The 22,853-nt window shown below is 43.5% G+C and overlaps 3 protein-coding genes across 3 annotated transcripts; 2 read left to right on the top strand and 1 right to left on the bottom strand.

The window, feature by feature from the left end:
* Nucleotides 1-1,195: 1,195 nt before the first annotated feature.
* On the bottom strand, nucleotides 1,196-3,051 carry LOC136522135 (pectate lyase-like). Its single transcript, XM_066515922.1, has one exon. It carries the CDS (start codon nucleotides 2,838-2,840, stop codon nucleotides 1,467-1,469), a length of 1,374 nt encoding a protein of 457 aa, XP_066372019.1. The 5' UTR covers nucleotides 2,841-3,051; the 3' UTR covers nucleotides 1,196-1,466.
* Nucleotides 3,052-5,874: 2,823 nt separating this feature from the next.
* On the top strand, nucleotides 5,875-11,776 carry LOC136522133 (translation factor GUF1 homolog, mitochondrial-like). The gene is made up of 12 exons (XM_066515920.1): nucleotides 5,875-6,230; nucleotides 7,268-8,006; nucleotides 8,184-8,340; nucleotides 8,453-8,507; nucleotides 8,935-9,002; nucleotides 9,076-9,180; nucleotides 9,280-9,351; nucleotides 9,443-9,556; nucleotides 10,026-10,166; nucleotides 10,419-10,478; nucleotides 10,950-11,218; nucleotides 11,311-11,776. The coding sequence occupies exons 1-11, from the start codon at nucleotides 5,919-5,921 to the stop codon at nucleotides 11,122-11,124; spliced, it is 1,998 nt and encodes a 665-aa protein (XP_066372017.1). The 5' UTR covers nucleotides 5,875-5,918; the 3' UTR covers nucleotides 11,125-11,218; nucleotides 11,311-11,776.
* Nucleotides 11,777-11,929: 153 nt separating this feature from the next.
* Nucleotides 11,930-20,702, top strand: LOC136522134 (carboxypeptidase SOL1-like). Its single transcript, XM_066515921.1, has 15 exons — nucleotides 11,930-12,261; nucleotides 12,936-12,996; nucleotides 13,113-13,208; nucleotides 13,781-13,811; nucleotides 13,900-13,956; nucleotides 14,479-14,574; nucleotides 14,920-15,042; nucleotides 15,151-15,255; nucleotides 15,341-15,387; nucleotides 18,403-18,528; nucleotides 18,631-18,733; nucleotides 18,835-18,897; nucleotides 19,734-19,817; nucleotides 19,915-19,978; nucleotides 20,217-20,702. The coding sequence occupies exons 1-15, from the start codon at nucleotides 12,159-12,161 to the stop codon at nucleotides 20,528-20,530; spliced, it is 1,473 nt and encodes a 490-aa protein (XP_066372018.1). The 5' UTR covers nucleotides 11,930-12,158; the 3' UTR covers nucleotides 20,531-20,702.
* The last annotated feature ends 2,151 nt before the right edge of the window (nucleotides 20,703-22,853 follow it).

Genomic DNA, 22,853 nt, shown 5'->3' with positions numbered 1-22,853 from the left:
GGCGTCTTCTTGATAAGAGGCAGCCCCAGAGCTGACTTTCGTCGCATAAATGTAGCACGTGGCGAATTACTGGGGCTCTCAGTTCTCACACTTGAAAACAACGGTATTCTGTCTTTTCCACAGCTGTCACTGTCAGCAACAGAGCATAACGAAGACACTGAAATGTTTGGACGGGCGTGTTTAGTTTCACCAAAATCTAAACTTTGGCACTATGTAAAAAGAAGATTCTCCATCACATCAAACTTGCGGTATATGCATGGAGTACTAAATGTTGACGAAATCAAAAACTAATTGCACAGTTTGGTTGTACTTTGCGAGACGAACGTTTTGAGCCTAATTAGTCAACGATTGGACAATTATTACCAAATACAAACGAAATGCTACAGTGTACTACAGTGCGCTGCTGTGAATTTGCCGGCGCCGAATCGGCCCAACTAAACGAGGGCTTGGTGTCTTGGCCTCTCAAGTTTGTGCAAGTCCTTGCCTCAAATAGTCAAATCCATCCGGTTGCTCAGTCGCCAAGGAAGCGAAAGACCGAATCGTGATTGACATATCTGTAACACCTCAGGCCCCGCACATAGCACAGACCTCACTCTATCGAGGTGTGGGCCTCACCTACGTAGCAACCTTTTTGCGTTTTCGTCCTCGCTTCGCGCAAAACAGTTAACCAAAGGTTATTACGCGCCCTTGGCCTGGTTATTTAAACTGGTTCGGCGAACTCAGAATTCAAAGATTTCACGGGGGCGGCTGCAGTGTTTTCCGCAACTACAGTACTCGGCGCTGCAGTACCGGATTCGGTCCGGCCCACCTTGGCCCAAAATAATGGGCTGGGTCTCACATCCACCCACCCTCAATGGATTCAAGGTCCTCGTCGAACTATCGAACCAGCTTACCCATATGGGACAAATGCTCAGGATCGACTCTCTTGGCCCATGTCCGTATTCCCAGCTCCTCGGCCCATGTGCCATGCTCTTGCAGAGCCATGCGCAGCCTGTCCGAGCTCCCGAGCCATACGTCTGTGAAACCGCGAGAGTTGGCTCTGAATACCATTTGTAATACCCCAGGCCCGCCGCACGGCATAGGGGTGGGCCTCACCTACGTAGCAATCCGCTTACGTTTTCATCCTCGCTTCACGCAAAATGATTAACCGAAGATTATTACGCGTCCTTGGCCTGACTATTTAAGCTGGTGGTGGTTGTGTGAACTTATAAATTAACTTCGACGGTACAGTGTTCTCTGCAGTTGCAGCCTCCGTGCTACAGTACCCGGATTCAGTCCGGCCCAACTTGGGCCAATGGGCTGGGTCTCACGAAGTCGTTCGCCATTACAGATGGCATTTCCAAAATACAAGAGTTATACACAACACAACCTTGCATTCGAGTTACGCCTCCCTGTGCCTGCATCGAAGCATCGATCGCCCGGTCGATCCCCAATCAAAGCAATAATCTAGCATGCACAGGGCCGCCCTAGCACTTCTTGCCGACGCGGCAGTTGAGCGCGCCGGCGTACCTGGTGAGCGACTCGGCGTACTGGCCGCCCTTGGCCTGGATGAGGTCGAGCCTGTCGAACCGGCGCTCGTTCTGGCCGCCGGACTGGTTGAAGAAGGCCCCGTTGAGGAACAGGTCGTCCTGCGACTTCCACACCCAGTCCTTGTACTGGCTGTACGGCGTGTACTCCCGCTTGGTCACCTCCTTGAAGTTCCCGCCGTCGACGGCGCGGAAGCGGTTCCCCTGGCTGATGATGGTGGGGTTCTGGCTGCCGCCGATGGCGTACATGAGCCAGTGCGTGTAGTCGTTGTTCACCACGTGGAAGAAGCCGTAGCGGCAGCGGGGCATCCGCTGCACCAGCCCCTTGCCGAAGTGGTTGAACGCCACGGTGACCTGCATCATCTTGTCCTTGACGGCGTTGTCGCTGGCCCCGAACAGCATCACGTGGTCGTGCTTGGTGAAGTGGCCGTTGGAGATGGTCACGGCGGTGGAGCCGTCCACCACGTCCACCAGCCCGTCGGCGCAGCTGCGCATCGACACGTGGTCGATCCAGATGTCGCTGGACCCCATCACGGAGATGCCGTCGCCGTCGCTCTCCCCGCGGACGCCCGAGTGGTGCTTCGAGTCCCTGATCACGCCGCCGCCGCGCGGGACGGCGTCGTGGATGTGCAGGTTGTGGAGGATCACGTTGTGCACGTTCTGCAGCGTGATCTGCGCGCCCATGATGTGCACCTGCGCGCCGCGACCGTCGATGGTCTTGTCGCTGCTGACGATCAGCTCCTTGCAGAGGTTGATCACCATGCCGCGCGCGAACGTGATCCACAGCGGGCGGTCCTGGATCACGGCGTACCGGAGCGTGCCCTTCCTGGGGACGACGAGGTTGGCGGGGTCGTCGCGGGGGTCGGTCACCACGTAGATCCTGCCGGCGAGCCCGCCCGTGGCCCTGTGGCCGAAGCCCATGGCGCACCTGGCGAGGCGCTTGCGGTTGCGCGCCCAGTCGCCGCGGCACCGCCAGCACTGGTCGATCGGGTTGGTCGCCGAGCAGGGGCCCCGCGCCTTGTGCGCCAGGGACCGGGACCGCGTCGACGTCGCCGTCGCCCTGCGCACGCCGTCGTTGAAGCGCTCCATGACGGCGACTGGGTCGCTCACGTACGCCGCGCGGTTGTACGCGTGCGCCACCTCGGCGCGCTCCGCCCAGTACTCCTGGTTGGCGGTGACGTTGACGAGCTGCGCGTACGCCTTGTCGATGGCGGCGTCGGTCGTCGGCGTCTCCGCGGCGGCGGTGGCAGCCACGGCGGCGAGGATGTAGAAGAGGATGGACAGGGGGCTCCTCACGACGGCGGAGCTCGCCATTTCTAATGATCGATTCTAGCTGCTCAATATAATTATTAAATGGGTTGGGGCTCGATCGACGGTGAGCGTGAGCCCCGGGGGCGACGTGCGCCGGCTTATTGGCTCACCGCGGTGAGTGGCTCAGGCCTCAGGGAGAAGTGTTACTTCTTCCAAAGGATGCTGAGCCCTCCCGGGTGAGCGGACATAGGCGAGGTGGAGGAGAGGGAGGGAGCCGGCGCGGTGGAGCGCTTGTGGTCGGTCCTCTTATAGCGCGCGGTGGGGAGGCGGAAGTGCGTCTCGCCGTGATCCGCGCGCGGCTGCTGCGCGCAGCCGCTCGCCGGGTTTGGCGGCGAGCGTCCGCGTCCCTGGCACCCCGGCAGGCAAGAGCTGCTGGACGTACGGGCTTGGTGGGACAGGAGTTGCCCTTTGCGCGTGCATGGATGGACATGGACGCATGCGTGGCTTCTGGCAGTTGACACACATGCCGAGCGTTTGGAATGGCTTGTGAGATGGTAAGTGGTTGGGGATGAACGATGGTGTTGACAGCGTGAATGTTTGATTGGTGATTGGATCCTTCCCATGACACAGAGAAAGGGGATGTGGCGCTAACCCTTTGGCAGAAACATGGTAGAAAATTTAAAAAAAAAAATTGGTATAAGGATAGAAAAATTAAAACTTTGACAATAATTTGTTTGTCAGGAGTAACATTTGCGCAACCGTATATATACATTCATTAGACATCATAACTTTATCTTCTTATAAACAATTATAGCCCAAGTACATGATCATATAGCCAGAAATATAACGCTTCCTCCATCCATAAAAAATGTAACGATTTAAAGTTTGACCAAAATAATAAAAAAAATATCAATATTCATGATTCAAAATAAATATTATTGAATTAATCATGAAATATATATTCGTAGCAGACCTAGTTAGAGACGTAAATGTTAATATTATTTAATATAAAGTTAAGTTATGTTAGTTTGACTTGTTTAAATCCCATAGTTGCATATTTTTGACGCGGAGAGAGTATATTTTTTATGTGAGGGAGTAGTTTGACTCAGTAGGTGCACATATATCTTTTTCGTTTTTGCTAATACCATGTGTACATGATAACTTCATTTTGGCTTCTTAGTACTGTATAAGAGTTATCTCTCCTCTCTAATTAGGCTCTTCCACTAGACCGAATACAACAAACTAGTGAAACGATTGTATAATTTTATCCATTAGAAAAAGGAGTAGATATATTAGGAATTTTTAGACAGCAACCTTACATAATCAACTAGTACATTTTAAAGAAACAATTCATATTTTTTTATAGCCAGTCAATGGAAAAATTGTATGTTGCATGAAAAACAATAATAAATCAGACATTGAGATACAGGAGCAGTGTTTAAAAACATTTATATAAAGAAAGAACTAGAATTTGAAAAAAAAATGCAAAGATATACAAAAAGAGCCTTAGTATAGTGTGAATGTATTACCATGTTCGATGTCCTTGGTTCAAAAGAAATCCAAACACTCTATTAAGTATTAAACATGTGGATCTTGTGGCCTTTTTGCAATTATATCCATGTTACGGCCTGCAAAGGCATCTTTCTTTTGCAATTGAGATTAAAAGAACTAATTTTCAAACAAGCCACTACCATGCTCCAATTGGTCAAGAATCCATATCATAGTTTTGGAGAGAACCTTGGGCCTAAAAGGGTGAGAGGGTGAGAGTTTGGCATGACATGAACATACAAAAGGGTTTATATGTTTTTTCTAGTTGTGCTAGCAGTTGACATCACATAAACATACAAAAGGGTTTATATGTATTTCTAATGTGTTAGTAGTTGAAACTACACCAAACTAACTGACAACGAGACACTAAGATGGCTACCATCAATCCTCACATGACAAAGGCTTTGTCATCCGCTCCAAATTGTAAGACGTTTTGTCTTTTCCATATCCAATACTTTTACTATGTATCTACATTGTGTATATCTAAATCTTATAATTTGAAATGGGGGATACTTTCTAGATAGCTACACTATTAACTGTTGATGCGACAATGGTTGGTAGTTACGAAATTGCAGCAGCAACAACAAGCTATGCCCAATAGACTAAATTGGGCCACAGCCCCCTAGCTTCTCAAAATTCTTAATCACCATATCATGTACCATACCATGGCTAATATCATTTGTGCATCGTTAGTGGTCCCTCCAATTTACCCTTGGGCCTTTAAAAGAGATTTCACTCAAGCTCTGCCACTGCCAATACTCTAAAAGTTTTTACTTTCTAAATATGCTAGCAAATACTCCATCCATGCGAACTGATCGTAGATTAATTGGTTATAGGTTTCTTGTGGTGGAATCTGTCCATCCGGATTTAAATTCTCGACTTGGCACAGGTGCTCGTATTTTTTTGGATTTATTTCAGGATTTAACAGCGTTATGCATTTAGTGGTAGGCGATGTCCCCTCGACAGCGAGGCGGCGCTTGTGGTGACTTCATGAATTTCAAGATATGCTGGCTCAGCCCTTCGGAGGTGCTCATAGGGGTAGGGTTTGCGTACGTGTGTTCATAAGGGTGAATGTGCGTGCGTGTTGTGGGCGTCTACGTTGTACTGTGTAATTTTAAAAATAGAGAAAAAATACCCCCTCCATAAAACATATAAATCTCCTTTTCTGACAAGTCAAACAATCTCATGTTTGACTAAATATTTATGACATGTAACGAATATCACTAGATTAATTATAAAATATGTTTTGATAATAAACTTATTTAAAGATACAAATGTTGATGAATTGTCTTTTAAAAGGTTTAATGTTTAGCTTTTGCTATTTGAATTTGTGCCTTGTGCTCAAAAAATTGTTAGCTTTTTACTAGTTTTTGTTTTTTCAGCCACAAACTGAAACTTTTAATTCTGTTTGGTCGCGCGCACGCAGAGGCCGGAAAACAACATCAAACTGACTTTTGCAATTAATTATGGGACCAAATTGCCACGTCAGCCACACACCCATAGACCGGTTCCACGCAACCAATCTGCCTTTTCCGCCTAATCCCTCCCAGAACCCTAGCTCCCGCCGCTGGCCGGTCCCTCCCGCGGCTCGGAATGGCCGGCGCCGCCGCGCTCCGGCGATCCGCTCGCCGAATTTCCCGGCACCTCGCCGCTGCCCCCGCGTTCTCCCGCAGTGCGCTCCAGCAGCCCGAGCGCCTCCTGTCGTCGCAGGCGTCGCCGGAGCACGGCGCGCGCGGCGCGGTGTCCGGGTCGGAGCTGGCGCTGTACCCGCCGGAGCGGGTCCGGAACTTCTCGATCATCGCGCACGTCGACCACGGCAAGTCGACGCTGGCCGACCGGCTGCTGGAGCTCACCGGCACCATCCATAAGGGCCATGGGCAGCCCCAGTACCTCGACAAGCTGCAAGTGCGACGCTAATTCTTCCCGCTCACTCTCCTTCTTGTTCGATAAGTTAGAGAAATAAGTAAAATGTTGGCCCTTTACTGCTCAACTATCAGATGGTGAGAGGTGATCAGTCAGTTAGGCCACCATTTCCATACTGTTTTCGTGATAAGATTCTGGAACTGCATTGATGTCTGAATTGGTTTTATAAATAGTTGTTACCTTTTGGCCTTTTGAGATTTTACCATTGCACTGCCAGTAAGTGTCAAGGTCTATTTGCGGGCACAATGTTACGCTAATTCCATATCAGTTGATGCCTATACTGCTAGTAGCTTCATGACTGAAACTTCTACAATTTCTTTCCACATTCTGTGACTTCGTATCCTGTAGTTACTGTATTTATCTTACCTACAGTAAAAACTCTTTCTACCTCCGGTCACATAAACTTATTGTTTAGGATAAGATTGGTCAAATATTTAAAACTGCAAACATCAATTACAATTACATTATTTAGTGTGGAAGCGTGCAAGTTAAATGCCAAATGTCTTATACATTTGACAAGATTTGGTCAACTTGTTGTCAAAATACTTAGCAAAATATCTTATATTGAAGGATTTTAAGAATATATTCTAGAAGAAATTAGCGGTCAAAGATACACATTGAAGCCGTGCAAAGTAAAATGCGTCAAGTATTTGTGATCTGAGGGAGTATAGCAGTTATCAGTATGAGAAGCCATTTTTAGCGTGCCAGGTCATGCATCTGAGGGTTATCAGATCCCAAAAATGAATAGTTCTATTTTTTATTCCAAAGAATGCAAATAGAGTTGCTGGATTCATCTTTTAAACTTTCAGAATTTGAGATAGTACAACTTTTTAGGTTGTAATATTATGTGATTCAACTACATTTCATGAAGAGTGTATTTTCACAACCTCAACTCCCTTTTCCTTATACTCTGATTTGGGCATTACTTTCAGAAAACTGATTTGATATTGGATTAGTCCTTGATGTCTAGTTTGATATTGTGTGTCTTCTGTTGTAACATTTATCTATGTGGGGACCAGGTTGAGAGAGAAAGGGGGATTACAGTCAAAGCACAAACAGCAACTATGTTCTATAGGCATGTTACTGCATCTCAGGACTCAGATATGCCAAAATATTTGCTTAATCTGATTGATACGCCAGGCCATGTGGATTTCAGCTATGAGGTATCCAGGTCCCTTGCAGCTTGCCAGGGTGCTCTTTTAGTAGTTGATGCAGCACAGGGGGTACAAGCTCAAACAATAGCAAACTTTTACCTTGCCTTCGAATCAAATTTGAGTATCATTCCTGTGATTAACAAGATTGATCAGCCGACTGCTGATCCAGATAATGTAAAGGATCAATTGAAGAGGTTGTTTGACATTGATCCAAGTGAAGCTCTGCTTACTTCTGCCAAGACTGGTAAAGGCCTTGAACAGGTATTGCCTGCTGTTATTGAACGCATACCTTCCCCACCTGGGAAATGTGATGCACCTGTACGGATGTTGCTTTTGGATTCCTACTATGATGAATACAAAGGAGTGATTTGCCATGTTGCTATTGTTGATGGTGCTCTGCGTAAAGGTGATAAGATTGCTTCAGCTGCAACTGGCCGTGCATATGAAGTTCTTGATGTCGGCATTATGCACCCTGAGCTTACACCTACTGGAGTTCTCTACACTGGACAAGTTGGATATGTTATTAGTGGAATGCGTTCAACTAAAGAAGCACGCATTGGTGATACCCTTCACCAGGCAAAGAGTACTGTTGAGCCACTTCCTGGTATGGAATCCCATTCCTGAAACATTTTTATGGCCTCGTCTGCATTTTTCACTTTTCATTTTGTCTGATTTGGCCTGAAAAGAACACACATGATTTATTGCAGTCCCATAGCATTGTTTCATATCCCCTTTCTTTCGTTTTTGGTTGCATGCGACATCATACAGAATAGCCTTTCAGGTTTCAAGCCTGCGAAACACATGGTCTTCTCTGGTCTCTATCCTGCTGATGGTTCTGACTTTGAAGCTCTTAGCCATGCGATTGAGAAACTAACATGTGATGATGCCAGTGTCTCTGTTACAAAGGAGACAAGCAATGCACTTGGCATGGGATTCAGGTACCACCATACCAGATTTACATGTGAACTAGTTTGTTTCTGTTGTTTTCAATACACTGAGTGTGGGACATGCTGTAATCTGTTTTTTACTTTTTCTATGACTGCTTTACAGATGTGGCTTCCTAGGATTGCTACACATGGATGTATTCCATCAACGGCTTGAGCAAGTATAGTTCTTTTTGCATAATTTTGATATGTTCATTTTTTGCTGTTGCATAATTTGTACTCAGGACACACAATACATCAATTGATGTTGGAAAATTAATTAAAGAGCTTCATTCCTAATTGTTATGCTAGTATCTCAATGAAATTTGTAACTTTGAGGTGCTGCCTTTAGAAGCATGAAATATTTTTGCAGAAAAAACTAGAGAATATCTTTTTTTTCATGAGGTTAACGGTCCTATATTTGACTAGTTTTAAGTACATTGGTTACCTGTGTCAGCCTAGAAACTCTTCCATTCATTTGAACATATAAGGGGGGAAAATTGGAATATGATGGCAAAAAAGAGGAAATTATAAGATGTGATATAGTCGAAATAATTTGTGTGACCTTTAAATTGCCTTGAGGTTCTGATTGTCACTGTGTTTATTTAGGAATATGGAGCTCAAGTCATATCGACCATACCAACCGTACCTTATATTTTTGAATATGGTGATGGAAGGTGTGCACTCACAATTGTATTTGCTAGCTCGGTTTTCTGGTAGGATACTAAAACTATTAGGTTATTTTATCAGCAAGGTGCAAGTTAAGAACCCTGCTGCTTTGGCTTCGAATCCTGGAAAGCGTGTAGCAGCCTGTTGGGAGCCCACAGTTATTGCAACAATCATTATCCCTAGTGAGTAAGACCTGCTTCCTTTCTTACCTGTTTTCTACATTTTTATTTCAATATTTGAGCATTACAAGTAGAAAATTGTTATCATGCTCAATCACCTTTTCAGGTATGTTGGGCCTGTCATTATGCTTTGTTCAGAAAGAAGGGGCGAACAGCTAGAATATACATTTATCGATGCGTAAACCTTTTTTGCTTCCAGATCTCTCAGTTTTGCTTAAGTGCTCGTCTATTCTTTTTGCTTTTTATTCATATGGCTATTTTTTATGCAGCCAAAGGGCACTGTTGAAGTACCGGTTACCATTGAAGGAGATAATTGTGGACTTCTACAATGAGTTGAAGGGCATTACGTCTGGCTATGCTACTTTTGACTATGAAGATTCTGAGTAAGTCCTGTTGTGAATGAATAACAAGGCATGGTCTGGCTACACCTTTTTTTTTTTAATTTCTGGAACTTACAGATGAGAAAAATATCATGTTTTTTATTTCACTTCCTCGTATGCTTTCATCATCATCATTATTTTTTATTTGGAGTCCTTTATATTCTGAAGGTGTTAGTACACCTTTCTGAATTGAGTTTCCTTTTTTGAATCTAGCCTATGACTAGTGATTACATACATAGAGAGCACTTGTCTTGTGTATACAAGGTTTTGGAAACATTCTTTTGATCAGATCTGGGATTTTTTGACTTATATTAACTTATTAAGTAATGCATCCATCATCATTTTTGTGAAAATTACTCTTTAAGTGGCTTACAAAAATCTGTTCCAAGTTATAATAGATGATACGAGAAGAAAAATATACCAGAAATTTATGTAGTTTATCATTAATTTATTCCCCTTTTCTCTTTGACAGATACCAACAATCTGATCTAGTTAAGTTGGACATCCTTCTTAATGGTCAACCTGTTGATGCTATGACAACTATAGTGCATAACCAGAAGGCTCAGCGGGTTGGAAAAGAATTAGTGGAGAAGCTCAAGAAATTTATAGAAAGGTATTCATCAACCTCCTTTTCTTGAACATGTGTACTGTGCTTGAGATATGAGCATCTGTTTGAATACATTACTTTTGGGTCAATATTAATTACACTACAAAAGTGCAATTAGCTGCAAAGGGAATGGACTTGCAAATGAGAATAAATATTAGAGCAGTTTCTTTGGTGAATTTTGCTATGGTCTCATGTTGAATTGCGACATGATTTATATTTGTGCCGCCTAGCATAATTTATTTCATTCTTTTCATGCAGGCAAATGTTTGAGATCACCATACAAGCAGCAATTGGTTCAAAGGTTATTGCAAGGGAAACGTAAGATCTTTGAAGCTGCTATCCATTCATCCAGAACATTCAAGACAGTAGTCTTGAGCATTTTCTGTAATAAACTAGCAAAATTTCTACAACAGGTGGAAAGGGTTTAAAAAACTTTCCAACTAAACCATTCTGTTGGCCTAAAAGATGTACCTGTTCAGTTAATATAAAATTACTACCAATCAGCCTTGGGAAATCACGCGTTTGAGAAAAAGAAAGCCTTGGGAAATCACCTCCAGTCTTGCCCTATCTGGTTGAAGCATATCTGAAAGGTTTAGGTTTCAACCTGTAGGAAGCTGTCCTAGTTTTAGTGGCATTGTTCTTAGGCACAGTATGAATAACTAAATACATCATTCATTATCAGGTTAACTTACTGTATCTGAAAAGCCATGTAGATGGGAGGTAAAAGAGTAGAATAATATGTTGCTGTCACACAGGTTTTGCTTATCTGCTCTCTTTAACCATTTTCAGCCTGTCAGCAATGAGGAAGAATGTTCTGGCAAAGTGCTATGGTGGTGATATTACTCGGAAGAAGAAGTTGTTAGAGAAGCAAAAGGAAGGCAAAAAGCGCATGAAACGTGTGGGATCTGTCGACATTCCTCAGGAAGCATTCCATGAGCTACTGAAGGTCTCCAATTCAAAATAGATGGGATCCACTGCAATTGTAGTTTTTGTAGCTGTCCTAATTTTGAAAGTAGCTGTGTGGTGATGACTAGCAACCTCTGCTAGTCTTCTGACAGGTGAGTTGTTATTTATCTGTTGTGCATATCATTATGTTATAAACCGTCAGTAGTTTCTAGAGTTGAATCTCATGAGTTATCTCCTATCACAGGTCCTAACACAATTATTCCATTGAGTACATAATGGTGCCTGCGCCTGTTAAAAAGTTTACCAGGGACCGAAAAGGCCGAAGCACTGCAGCCTTGTCCTGCTGACCTATGAGCTGAGTGCTGAGCCTTGTGCTGGAAGTTGTGGACTGTGGTGATATGCACAAGGATTCTCAGTCAGCTGGTGCCGACGAATTTCCCATAGCAACCCAGTAGAGCCGCCATTTTGTATTTGTTGATTGATTGATGGAGGAGAAGCATCCTTGAGCACCTTGCTGAACCCAGTTTCTGCTGCTGACTTGATAATCTGCCGTGTCACGTTACACTCCATTTTGTCTTAGATAATGGTTTTGAGCAAACACAATAGATCATACACATCAATTGGTCACTGAAACAATGTGGTACATGTAATAAAATAAAAGGAGTTGAATTGAATAAAGATATCTCATGGTTTTGGAGTTTCGGGCGATCGTGCTCGTGCCTGCCTTGGTTGTCCTTTTCATCCTGAAATGAACCCCTTGTTAGGCTGGTTGTCCTTTCCATCCTGAAATGAACGCCCCTTGTGGCAGAGAGCATCGTTTAGCTCCAAACACACAAGTTAAGAAAAACAAAATAAAAATTTTTGCTAGCGATTGGCGTGACGATTTTGGAATCTCCGTCGGAAGCGGATTCTGCTTCCCCTTGGGCTCTCGGCCACCAGTTAGTTACTGGCCGTGTCCGGGTCGCCGCTCAACTGCTGCGCTTGGCCCGAACGGACTAGTCAAACGCAGGCGTCCAGCGGCCTCGCTCAGTCGCTCCCCAGCCGGCCAGCCCCCACCTCTCCTGTTCCCGCGGGCGGCGTCCTCCCGCGCCCATGGCGATCTCGCACCTCCAGCCCGTCGTCATCCTCCTCGTGCTCAGCGCCTTCGCGTCGCTTCCCACGCAGGCCGCCGCGAGAGGCGGCCACGATCCGTTAGGTCTCTCCCTCCTCTTCCCCTCTGTGATGTCGGGGTTGGATATGCATTGCAACGGGGGCGATGATGCCGGTTGGAACTTATAACCGTTCCCCATCGTGTGAAGCGGTGGGTTCCGTGTCCCACTTAGGAGCTTCGGGCACTACGGATCCGGCAGCTCGTTTCGTTTTGGTGGGGGTTTATAGGATTTTTTTTTGATGGATTTCTAGTGCCTCGGATTCAATACAAGTCATTTTGGTAGCACCATCGCTGATTGGGGATGAACGGAGTCGGTGCACGCACAGTGATGCCGGGGATGAGCTAGAATTATAAAAATTCCATGCTCTTCAATACGTGATGTGTGTGTTGACTGTTGAAAAATGAAGACTACGGCCTATTATGTATTTAGCTTATTATTAAAACAATGGTATACATTTTTGTAATGGCTTGATTAATCAACAAGCTGGAGTTTTGTAGTAGCTTGTTTTGTCCACGCTCCATCCAAAACAGATTCATACCCATGCCCTTCTCTGATCTGATCAAGTTATTCTTATCTTGAGTTCTTGACTAACCTCAGCGTCTATCTGTTTGATTAGACATATTCCACAATAAACTGATGTATGTTTCTACCTATACATACCTATTTTCACTATGCAGTTACTGACGTATCTATTATTTTGTTTGTCCACCGTGTGCAGATGATGGGGCTCATGAGCCATTTTCACGTAAACTTCTTGAAGATAAGCCGCCTCAGATCACGTATGTTTAGAATTAGATCTTTTAAGTTTTTTTATATATAAAAAGAAAAAATGTGTGTCTCAGTCTCATGATGTTATTGGTTGACTCTGCTGTGTATGGTTTTGAAATGCATTTAGAGAAGAGATGGTCCGTGGATACATGAGCAATGCTGAGCTTGAGGCTGCTGTACATGCCTTTGGAAGTCGTTGTTCTAATATCTCCAGGGTGTACAGGTACATGATGTATAATGTTTTACTTCTTTGTGATCATTACATTTGGAGCTTCTAAACAAACTTTTAAGACCATCAGTTTTTAAAGACATCTAAATGCCTGCATCATTGGTGGGTAGTCATATATGGTATATTGTAGAATTCAAAATCATTATCAATCATGAGAGAATCAACGATGCATATGCAGTTATCTTGATAGGTAAAAGCAAAAGGCTAAAATAAAAAAATGTCGCTTTCAAAAGAAAATCAATCATGAAATGCCAACTTAGAAACATAATTATATGCATAGGATACATGTATAGTTCTGTTTTACTTCAGATTGTTGAATTGTTCCATGTTCATTGTCCATGATTAGCCCTTTTTAAGCATTTCATAAATAACAGAATAATGTGGTTTCAATCTCTTTATTCTGTTTGTTTGTTATGCAACTTCGATATTTTCCTTGATTATCACAGTTTTTAAGTGTATTACTTATTTCTTCCTTTATTTCCTGCCCTCCAGTATTCTCATCTGTTCACACTTCACTTACCTTTTGTTTCTTCTCTCTTTGAGGGATAACACAAACCTGTTATCAGCATTGGAAAGAGTGTGAATCATTTTCAATTGGTATGTAACTTAAATGGATGTACATTTTTGTATGTTTCTCTTAGTGTCAAATTTACATACTGGGGAACACTTCCGATTTTTCTTGTAGTGGGTGATTGAAATATCGGACAAGCCCAGGCAAAGAGAAGCTGAACCAGCATTCAAGGTTTGTGGTACCATTTTATTTAACGCTATTGAGTGGGGCTTTCCTTTTACGTAATTTGGAGAATGGTAATAAACTCCTGGTTGGAGATTTCCTGTGATGATCATCTCATTACATCAATTTCTTGAATTCGACTTCCATGATGCCATACCCTTTCTTTCTTTTTTCACTCTTGTTAATTCATCGGGGACTAACTCTTTTCCCCACATCTTGAGAACAGAAATGTTACCTATGTAGGCTCACACTTAACACATTTTTCTGAGTGGCAAACATGCAATCAAGTAATGCCATATTGACAATTACTAAGCTGAATTCCTATACTAGATCCATGCTTAAACACATGGTTTTCCTGCAACAAAGTACATTGACAATTATTCTGCTGACTTGCTCTGTTGCTGGAGCTAATAACTTCTTATGTTCTTATTCAAATGAAACCGATGATGAATTCTCTAGGTTGTTTATCCTAATCTCAGTATTGAAGATAGCAAGAATTTATATGTGATTTAATTTGTGCTACACATGCAGTTCATTGGAAATGTTCATGGTGACGAGCCTGTTGGAAGAGAGGTTCTTATGCATCTTGCAAATTGGCTGTGTGATAACTATCTGAAGGATTCACTGGTAAGCAACGTTCCTCTGTTGTTACTTGCTCTTTGGTCACCCTGCAGTTTACCAATAGCGAACCTCTTGCAATTTTTAGCTTTGTGATAACTACTTCCAGTATTTTTTGAGTTGGTGTTCTGATGATATCATAATTTTGGTACAAATACAATAACACATGAAAGTTATTCAAAATATGAAGTATGAGATGAAATTCTAAAGGATTCTGTTTTTACTTAGTTTACAATAAAACATTAAGATCCGGTGTTCCATGTAACTATGATGTATAGCAGAACATATTTTCACTAATCTGTGAAAATGGTTAACTGTATATGGAAATGTCAGCAGTTGAACTAATTTCTGTAGGCAACTCTCATTGTTGAGAACATGCACCTTCATATACTTCCGACAATGAACCCTGATGGATTTGCTCTTAGATGGCGTGGTAATGCAAACAATATTGATCTCAACAGGGATTTTCCTGACCAAGTGAGTACTTTATGTTGCACCTCTTTTCCTTATGGAAGCATCTACTTCCCTTTTTTGTACTTCCTTTTTCCTTGTAGCCATTCAATTGACACTAGCCGAAATTGACAGTTCTTCTCCGTTAACAACGATATTGACTACAGACAGCCTGAAACTAGAGCCATTATGAATTGGGTAAAGCAAGAACACTTCACGGCTTCTGCTAGCTTGCACGGGGTAACTATTCTCATCTACTGTGGTTATAATATCACTTGTTGAAATGAGGTCCTATGGTTTTCTCTTATTTGATTTGGTTTTTCAGGGGGCTCTTGTTGCCAACTATCCTTGGGATGGAACTAGAGACACAAGGTGTTTTCTTCTTCTACTTAATTACTTACATTCATTTTTTCAAGTATCTCAATTAATAGTGTTCTCTCTAAAACTTTTAAATATGTAGAAAGTCTGACAAGCTTTTCATGAAGTATTGCCCAAAAATTGTGGTAGCTTATGCACAATAGATTGTTGTGTTTGCCTTCTTTTAATTCTTTCACTATCTTCCCATGGTGCTAACGGTTATTTGAAGTTTGGATCGCAAGTAGGTGCCTTAATCAATTCTAATAAGATGTTGCTGCTGTTGGTTGCATTTTCATTCTTTGTATGAAAATGGTCTGTTTTACTATCACTTTGTCCTCTTGACACCTAAACAAAATTTTGACTCATTTTGCTCTGCCAAACTATTTAAACTGGGACAGTTCACCCACTAAGGAAAATATTATATTTGCTTCTCCCTGTTCAAATCAAAGTTCAAAATAGCGGGATTTAGCGGCCGCTATAGCGCTATTTTTTTTTTGAGCAAAAACCGTTGGGAGACAGGGATATTGATGAAGATGTTAGCCATAGAATCAAAGCAGGGTGGATGAAGTGGCGGCAAGCATCTGGTGTCCTATGTGACAAAAGGGTACACAGAAGCTAAAAGGCAAGTTTTATAGGACGGCGATTAGACCTGCTATGTTGTATGGTGCAGAATGTTGGCCTACGAAAATACGACATGTTCAACAGATAAGTGTCGCGGAAATGCGTATGTTGCGTTGGATTTGCGGTCATACAAGAAGAGATCGAGTTCGGAACAATGATATACGTAGCACCAATTGAAGAAAAGCTTGTCCAACACCGGGTGAGATGGTTTGGACATGTCCAACAGAGACCTCCAGAGGTACCGGTGCGTAGTGGAATCCTAAGCCAGGATAGTAACGTGAAGAGAGGCAGAGAAAGACCGAAGTTGACTTGGGTAGAGGCAATAAAAGGAGACTTGAAAGGATGGAATATACCCAAAGACTTAGCCTTAGATAGGAGTGCTTGGAAGACAGCTATTCACGTGCCTGAACCTTGATTGCTTCTGCTGGGTTTCAACTCTAGCCTATCCCAACTTGTTTGGGACTTAAAGGCTTTGTTGTTGTTGTTGTTGTTGTAAAAACCGTGGGGAAAAATCCCCCCGGCGCTATAGCGCTATTTAGCGGTTCAGGAGGTCCGAGGCTAAGCTACGGCAGTTTTAGCGCTAGATTAATTTTTCTGCTATTAGCGGCTAATAGCGCGCTATCTCCGCTAAATCAAGGTTCATTTAGCGCCACTATTCTGCGCGGGCTTTCATTTTTGTCGGCCCAAATCACGCGCAGGCCCAAATCCCTGGGACATCTACCGATGGGAAGCTGTCACACGCATAACCCTAGCCATTCGACACCGTTCCTCCCGAGCTCGCGTGAGTGCTGGCGGCGGCGCCGCCGGATGCTGTTGCTGCTGTGACCGGCGAGCGGCGAGGGTGTAATACCGGCGAGGGGAGTAGGAAGTGCGGCGGCGGCGAGCTACGGCACCGGCCGAGGGGAGTCGTAAGTGCGGCGGCGGCGAGCTACGGCACCGGCTGCTGCTGTGGCAGCGACTGCAAAGGGCAGCGGCAAGCGGCGAGCTCGCGGGAGTGCAAGTGGCAGCGCCTGCTGCTGTTGCTGCGACGACCATGTCCCAGTCCCATCCAGAAGGGCAAGATTCTTCGAACTCTTTTCATTTTTCCTCTGTTCTTTAAGTATTGGGCTGCTGGATGTGAATGGTAGTGAGTAGTGAGTGACGTAGTGCTGCATCTCATTCTCATGGTGAATTGAATAACTGATTGGCTTAGGAAAAGGCCTGTGCGCCCTAGGAATAAATTCAGGACCGTGGCATCTCTGATGAAGCCTCTACTTCTGAATCAGAGGAAAATCAAGATGCTATGATATTTACTGATACTGAAGATGATTAGGTGAGCACAACAAACTATTCAGATGCTGAAATGCATGTGTGATGTACCGATATATATCAGACTATGGTCTCTGGCCTATGGCTCCATGCCTTATGTTTGTTTGTCTATCTATCACTGTTTAGTTGATATGCAGTGTAATGTCTGTCAACTTTGTATGAACTTTGAACTCATGTGTGTATGTGTCTATGTGATATATGATGTATCATGTATGAAATATGAAGCTGTGATCTAATGTGTTAGTAAGACTTTGAACTATCTGTCCCTAGTTACTTGGTAATTGGTATTTGTAATGTCTTCATCTTCTATGTTTGTTATGTGTAAAATTACCTGATGTTTGACATATTTTTTGCTCAGCCGCTAAATGGCTTAGCCCGCTATAGCCTTTCTTAGCCTTTGGGAGAGGCAATCGCTAAGGGGCTTAGCCCGCTATTTAAAACTTTGGTTCAAATACTGATTTACTTTTGTATCATAAGGTATGTTGGCATCTATCAATTTGCAAATTTACACCAGCAACACAATGTGTACATGGCGAAGAAAAATCATTAGGTGGTGATTTTTTTGCCACCATGGTAACACTGAATTTCATTACGACAGCAACGAAATTACAACGTTCAAGTTTCATTAGGTGGGGGCTGTTTGACTTATTTAAAGAGTTTGGGTGAGCAGTCGAAATTTTGCGGCAGGGGGGGGGGGGGGGGGGGGGTGCGCGGGGCGGGGGTTGTGGGGTGGGAGGGTGGGGAGGTGTTCAAGGCAAGGACTGTCAAGTGTCGGGACATATTACCATCAACTTCATGCCTGACCGTCTGGAGCAGCTGGATTAATAAAGTACTGTGAAGTGAACCATTAATGTAGAGTTTATGAGTGATTCTGTGTTGCCACAAACAACCGGATTTACACACACACACAGGGTATCTCGCCTAATCCTCCATCAAGTCTCCCTCTCTCAAAATATCCAACGATGTGATAATAAGCCTATTTTCTGAATTCTATCTGTGGTTGCTTTCTTTGATTTGCTGATTGTCACCACTGGTTTTTAGGGCCCAATGTGGCTTGGTTTCACATTGTAACATTCTCAACAAAGATTTGACTTCTTACAGCAAACACTACTACGGATGTCCTGATGATAAGACGTTCCGGCACATGGCATCTGTGTATAGTCGGTCCCACTACAACATGTCTTTGAGCAAAGAATTTGAAGGAGGGATAACAAATGGAGCATTGTGGTAAACAAACAATAGCAAGTTCATACTGCATATGAGATTTTCTTTATCTAGGTTGTGTATGTATGGGCTTTGAATCAAACAACATCATTGCTTGTGGTTCAGGTATCCAATATATGGTGGTATGCAGGACTGGAACTATATACATGGAGGCTGCTTTGAGTTAACTCTGGAGATTAGTGACACAAAGTGGCCAAAAGCAGATGAGGTACCTTTGCATCTAGTTAGGTTCCACTTCTACTGTTGCAGACGCAGAGCATTTGATAATTATTTTTCTGTTCTGTTGTTTATCCTATCATTTTGCTACAGCTTCCTGTCATCTGGGAACACAACAGGATGAGTATGCTCAATCTTCTTGCAACCCTAATAAAGGTAATATGTTTCCACAGTAGTCTCTTTATGCACTGCAAAGGGTGATTTTTGCACTAATTGAAATGAAATGGTGTTGGTTAGTGAATTGAGGCACATGGTTGCTCATGTTTAGACCATGGTCTGGATCATGTACTGGTAACTGGTTCATAGTAATGTTTGTAGCTATCCATTTATTTTCTATAACTAAAAATGCAGGGCAACCAAATTTTTGGAAAGCAGCTGGTTCAGGGTACCCCATTTTGGCTAAGCTGCTCTGAGTTCTGAACAAGCCCAACCAATTTTTCTTAGAGTTTCTCATTGCATTCACTGTCACTGCAATGGCATGAGCACTAGGAAGCTTATCCTGCTTTCCTTTTTCAACAAATCTTTCACTGTTTGTGATGGATAGCTGTTCTTCTAATTGGGTCATTGGGATGATGTTTTTGCCACTACTGTCTCTAGTTCTGACCAGTATGTTTTTTTTGGGTTCTATACCCCAAAGAGCTTCTCACCATGTCTGTTTAGCCAGGATTTTGTGGGATGTGTTTCTTCTTATTTGGTAAGAACAGAGTTTATCAAGTAATATTGCAGTTATTCCAATTGCATTACAAGATATCCTTATCATTGTCTTTAAACGGAAAAAAAGGGAATTCTATTTGGACTGGAGGAATTCTGTTGAGTGTGCCCCCTGGTGCCACCATCCATTCTTAGTCCCACAGATTTACTTTATGCCTTGTATTAATTGGAGAAACCTTGTGGTTCCTCTATCTGCTTCTGGGAGTTTACCCTTTTTTGTTCTATCTGCAAGAGTTACCAGAGTGTATCTGGCTGTTCCATCATATTGACTCTAGTTTTAGTCAGGAGTTCATGGAAGGATATTTGCAGCAGATACTGGCAGGCCTATACCTGGCTCAGTGATGATAAAGGGCATTGATTCCAAGGTTAGTTAATTATGTCATGTTAGAATGGATGAACTGAGAAATGAATATAGATTGTTGATATGGGTTTTCAGACTTACATAACTTTTTTTGGCTATAGGTAAGCGCGAGCAGTACTTTCGGAGATTACCATCGAATTGTTGTGCCTGGTGAGACATATGAAGGTAAATTCTTTTCATTAGTTTATCATCCCATATGCAACACAGCATTTATGTACATTCTTTTCATTAGTGTATCATCCCATATGCAACAGAGTGAAGGTAAATCCTTTTTTTTGGTAGTAAGACAAAGTTGACCACCCATTAGATAGACAGATGAAATCAATAGCCTGAAATGCATACCATTGCTACTGTACTGTCCCTCTATAAAATCAGTGACATTTCTGCCCGTCATTCGTGGCAGTCGTGGCATCAATGGAAGGCTTCCAGCAAAAATCTACACGCATCATGCTGGAGCAGGAAGCTGTCAACCTGGATTTCATTTTGGACCCGGACGGAACTGATGGGCAGATGAAGCTGCCCCGTAATGTCGGGGGCTGCCACTGTGACAATGCCAAGCTGTTCCATGTTGAAGAAGCTCACCTCTGGTTGTATCTTCTTATCGTATCCGTTCTCCTGACCCTCTATTTGGTCTTCAAGAGAAAAACGGCGTCAAGGTTGGCATCAAGGTTGCTGACATATAGATACTCATCACTCAGACGGCCTGTTGCTGTATAAGAGGAATTTTGTTCCCTGGACAGTTTTGTAACTCGCATAGGCTCTTACTAAAACGGCCCAGTTGTTGTATAAGTTGAAGGATGAGCAATGTACCATGGAAATGGAAGTTTTGCATCGATGGAAACTATCACAATCTCAAGGTATATTGTGTGGTGCAGATGAGGGAGGATGTTGTATAGTTTTTCTTTTGGAGGTGGGGGTGGGGGTGGGGAGGGGGCGTTGTTATGTGACGATGCTTTACCTTCTAGGAAGCTTCTATTTCATTGGCCATTGTTGATATTCAGCGAAAATACAGCTAGCACTCTTACCTTTCTGTTGACAACAAAATGCGGTATCATGAGCAACAAGAAATACACGTCAGTTCCCACTTTGCAAAGCACCTATAGGAGTTACTAAGTCAAACATGCTTATGCGTAACATGATGGCAACTACAGAAGCAAGATTGGGTTGGTGTAAGCAGTCTCTGCCTTTACATTATTGTACCACATACTACTGACTTTATTGGGCTGCTAACATGAAAAAAACCACGCTGGTCTCCGATTTGGTCCTCGAGGATCTGCATAACATCGCGTTCGGTCCTTAGTAGGATCTGCAAAGCTTGTAGCATACCATGGATGGAGCCACATTCATTCTTTAATCCAAGAAAATGCAGCCTCTAACAAATTACAATACACAAAGATAAATCTATCTATCATTGAAACAGGAGACATGAAATTTTCATTTTCATGGCCTGAAGAGGTAGATATTTATCAGTTACATAAATACCCGACTGGCAATATACAAAGAGAAATCTATCTACAGTGTGCCAATACCTCAAGTCTAAAATCTTCATGGCTTGAAGAGATATTTTGCTTGGAATATACAAAGAGAAATTTGTCTACAATATGCCAATACCTCAAATCTGAAATCTTCATGGCTTGAAGAGATATTTTGCTTGGAATCTAATTTGATTGGGTGGTACCACGCGAAGCAACGCCATGTCCTTATCGCAGCCTCTTTTTCATTCTCATATTCCCCAGGTAGCTCCAGCCGGACACGAACGAGCCCGGCCAGTTCTCCCCGGCAATAGAAGAACTAGACCGGGCCTTCAATGGTCACGACACTACTACTACCACTACAACTACAAGTCAGCCCCACAGCATCAATTTGTTCGCCCTGATCATCGATAACAAGGGAAAAAGCAGCAAAGATAAATAAAAGTACGTTTGCAACGACGATATCGACCCTGCAGAGAGGGGGAAAAAAATCTGCAGTTCTAGATGATGAAGTAGAGCAACAGCTGATCTCTGAGCTGGCCGTGCATGGCATGCACTGTTACTGTCGATGTAGGGACGTATATGCACGCACCATGGCCATGCATTGGCCAGCCTGCACCCTGCAACAAAGGGTATATATGTACGTGGACAGTGCCTCCAAATAGCTAGAACGGCTAGCTGTATGGGGTCGTCCAGCCATCCAGGCATGCAGATCGACTGCAGAGGCAGCCGTTAGCAATAGCACATCCAAAAACGACCTGCATTATCAGGGCAGGGCGGATCATATCGACCGATCTCTTTCGCAGTGAGAAGAAGCTCGAGAGAGTTGTGCAGCTATGTGCTAGACAAGTGCTTTACCCACTGAGCCTGAGGATGAGGAGGCAGCGACACGTCACAAAAGTGTGTAGCCCCTGCTGGGCCCAGCTAGCCACAGTACACCACATTGTTATCAGCTGGAACTTAACACACGCGTAACAACTAGGATGATCAGTCAATCAGGTGCTAATCGTGATCGAGCACTAACAGTCGGTCCCGGCCATCCATCGAGAGTTATGTTGTCACTTGTCACGCATGTGTTAATATAATACTCCTACTCGAAAGAGAAGCCAACGGCCATTAGCAGAGTTAATTACCATCTTTTTACCACCACTTCATCATATATATATATATATATATTACTGCTTAACAGAGGTCAAAAGGCAAAATGGATCATTATAATGGCAGTCAAAACATGGAGGCGATGGAGAAGCTAGTTTAGCATTGCAATATATAATCTAGTTTTGTATGTAGTACGTAGCAGCCTAGCAGGTCATCGTCATCGATCGAGTGGGTGGATGGCTCGTGGTGGATCGGAGTGACTGAGCGGCAAAAGAAAAGGCAAAGGCGCAGCGGGATCGGAGATTAAAAGGGGCCGGTGAGGACGAAACGGACGGGAAAGAACGAGGAGGGGTCAATCGTCGGAGGGACGACGATGGTGTGCATGATGCAATGTCGGAGCAAGTGCGCCGGATTATGCCGCGAATATCCGCTCCCCTCGATCGGCGGCCGGCTTGCGTTGCACACGCTCA

Source organism: Miscanthus floridulus, chromosome 18, assembly GCF_019320115.1.
Source record: "Miscanthus floridulus cultivar M001 chromosome 18, ASM1932011v1, whole genome shotgun sequence".
Classification (NCBI taxonomy): Eukaryota; Viridiplantae; Streptophyta; class Magnoliopsida; order Poales; family Poaceae; genus Miscanthus; species Miscanthus floridulus.
The sequence above is the reverse complement of the archived record's forward strand: the minus strand, read 5'-3'. Positions and strand labels throughout refer to the sequence as shown.